Source organism: Sinocyclocheilus anshuiensis, unplaced genomic scaffold, assembly GCF_001515605.1.
Source record: "Sinocyclocheilus anshuiensis isolate Anshui unplaced genomic scaffold, SAMN03320099.WGS_v1.1 scaffold413, whole genome shotgun sequence".
NCBI lineage: Eukaryota > Metazoa > Chordata > Actinopteri > Cypriniformes > Cyprinidae > Sinocyclocheilus > Sinocyclocheilus anshuiensis.
In genome coordinates, this window is record NW_015536481.1 from 669,985 (window position 1) to 670,369 (window position 385).

General features: G+C 25.2%; 1 protein-coding gene across 1 annotated transcript in view; it reads right to left on the reverse strand.

Moving 5' to 3' along the window:
- LOC107683773 (pecanex-like protein 1) overlaps positions 1 to 385 on the reverse strand; it is a 35,599-nt gene that overhangs the window by 15,366 nt on the left and 19,848 nt on the right. The window contains exon 10 of the mRNA XM_016479829.1: positions 300 to 384. Within this exon, the coding sequence (XP_016335315.1) occupies positions 300 to 384 (85 nt within the window). The remainder of the gene's footprint in view (positions 1 to 299; position 385) is intronic.

Consider the following 385-nt stretch of genomic DNA (forward strand, 5'->3'; position numbering starts at 1 on the left):
AATAAATTTTTACTTAAAAATTTTTTTTACTTAAAATGAAAAAAAATTGTTTAAACTTATTAATATTTACATTTAGATTTATTTTAACTTGATGTGCTAAAATCACTAAAACTGAAATTTAAATGAATAAAATCTATACAGACATAAAAAAAACTAATAAAAATGACAAAAACAAACCAAAATTAATACAACTTGAACAAAAAATTAAATGAAAAATATAATAATAATGTTAAAAAATATATAAAAATATTAATACTTATTATAATAGTATCTCAATGATAACACTAGCTGTAACTCACCAGAGGTTGTTGGACGCTCGTCTGGTTGCGGGCTCAAAGTTCACCAGGGACATGTCACATCCTCCGACCTCATAGAGAGGCGGGGG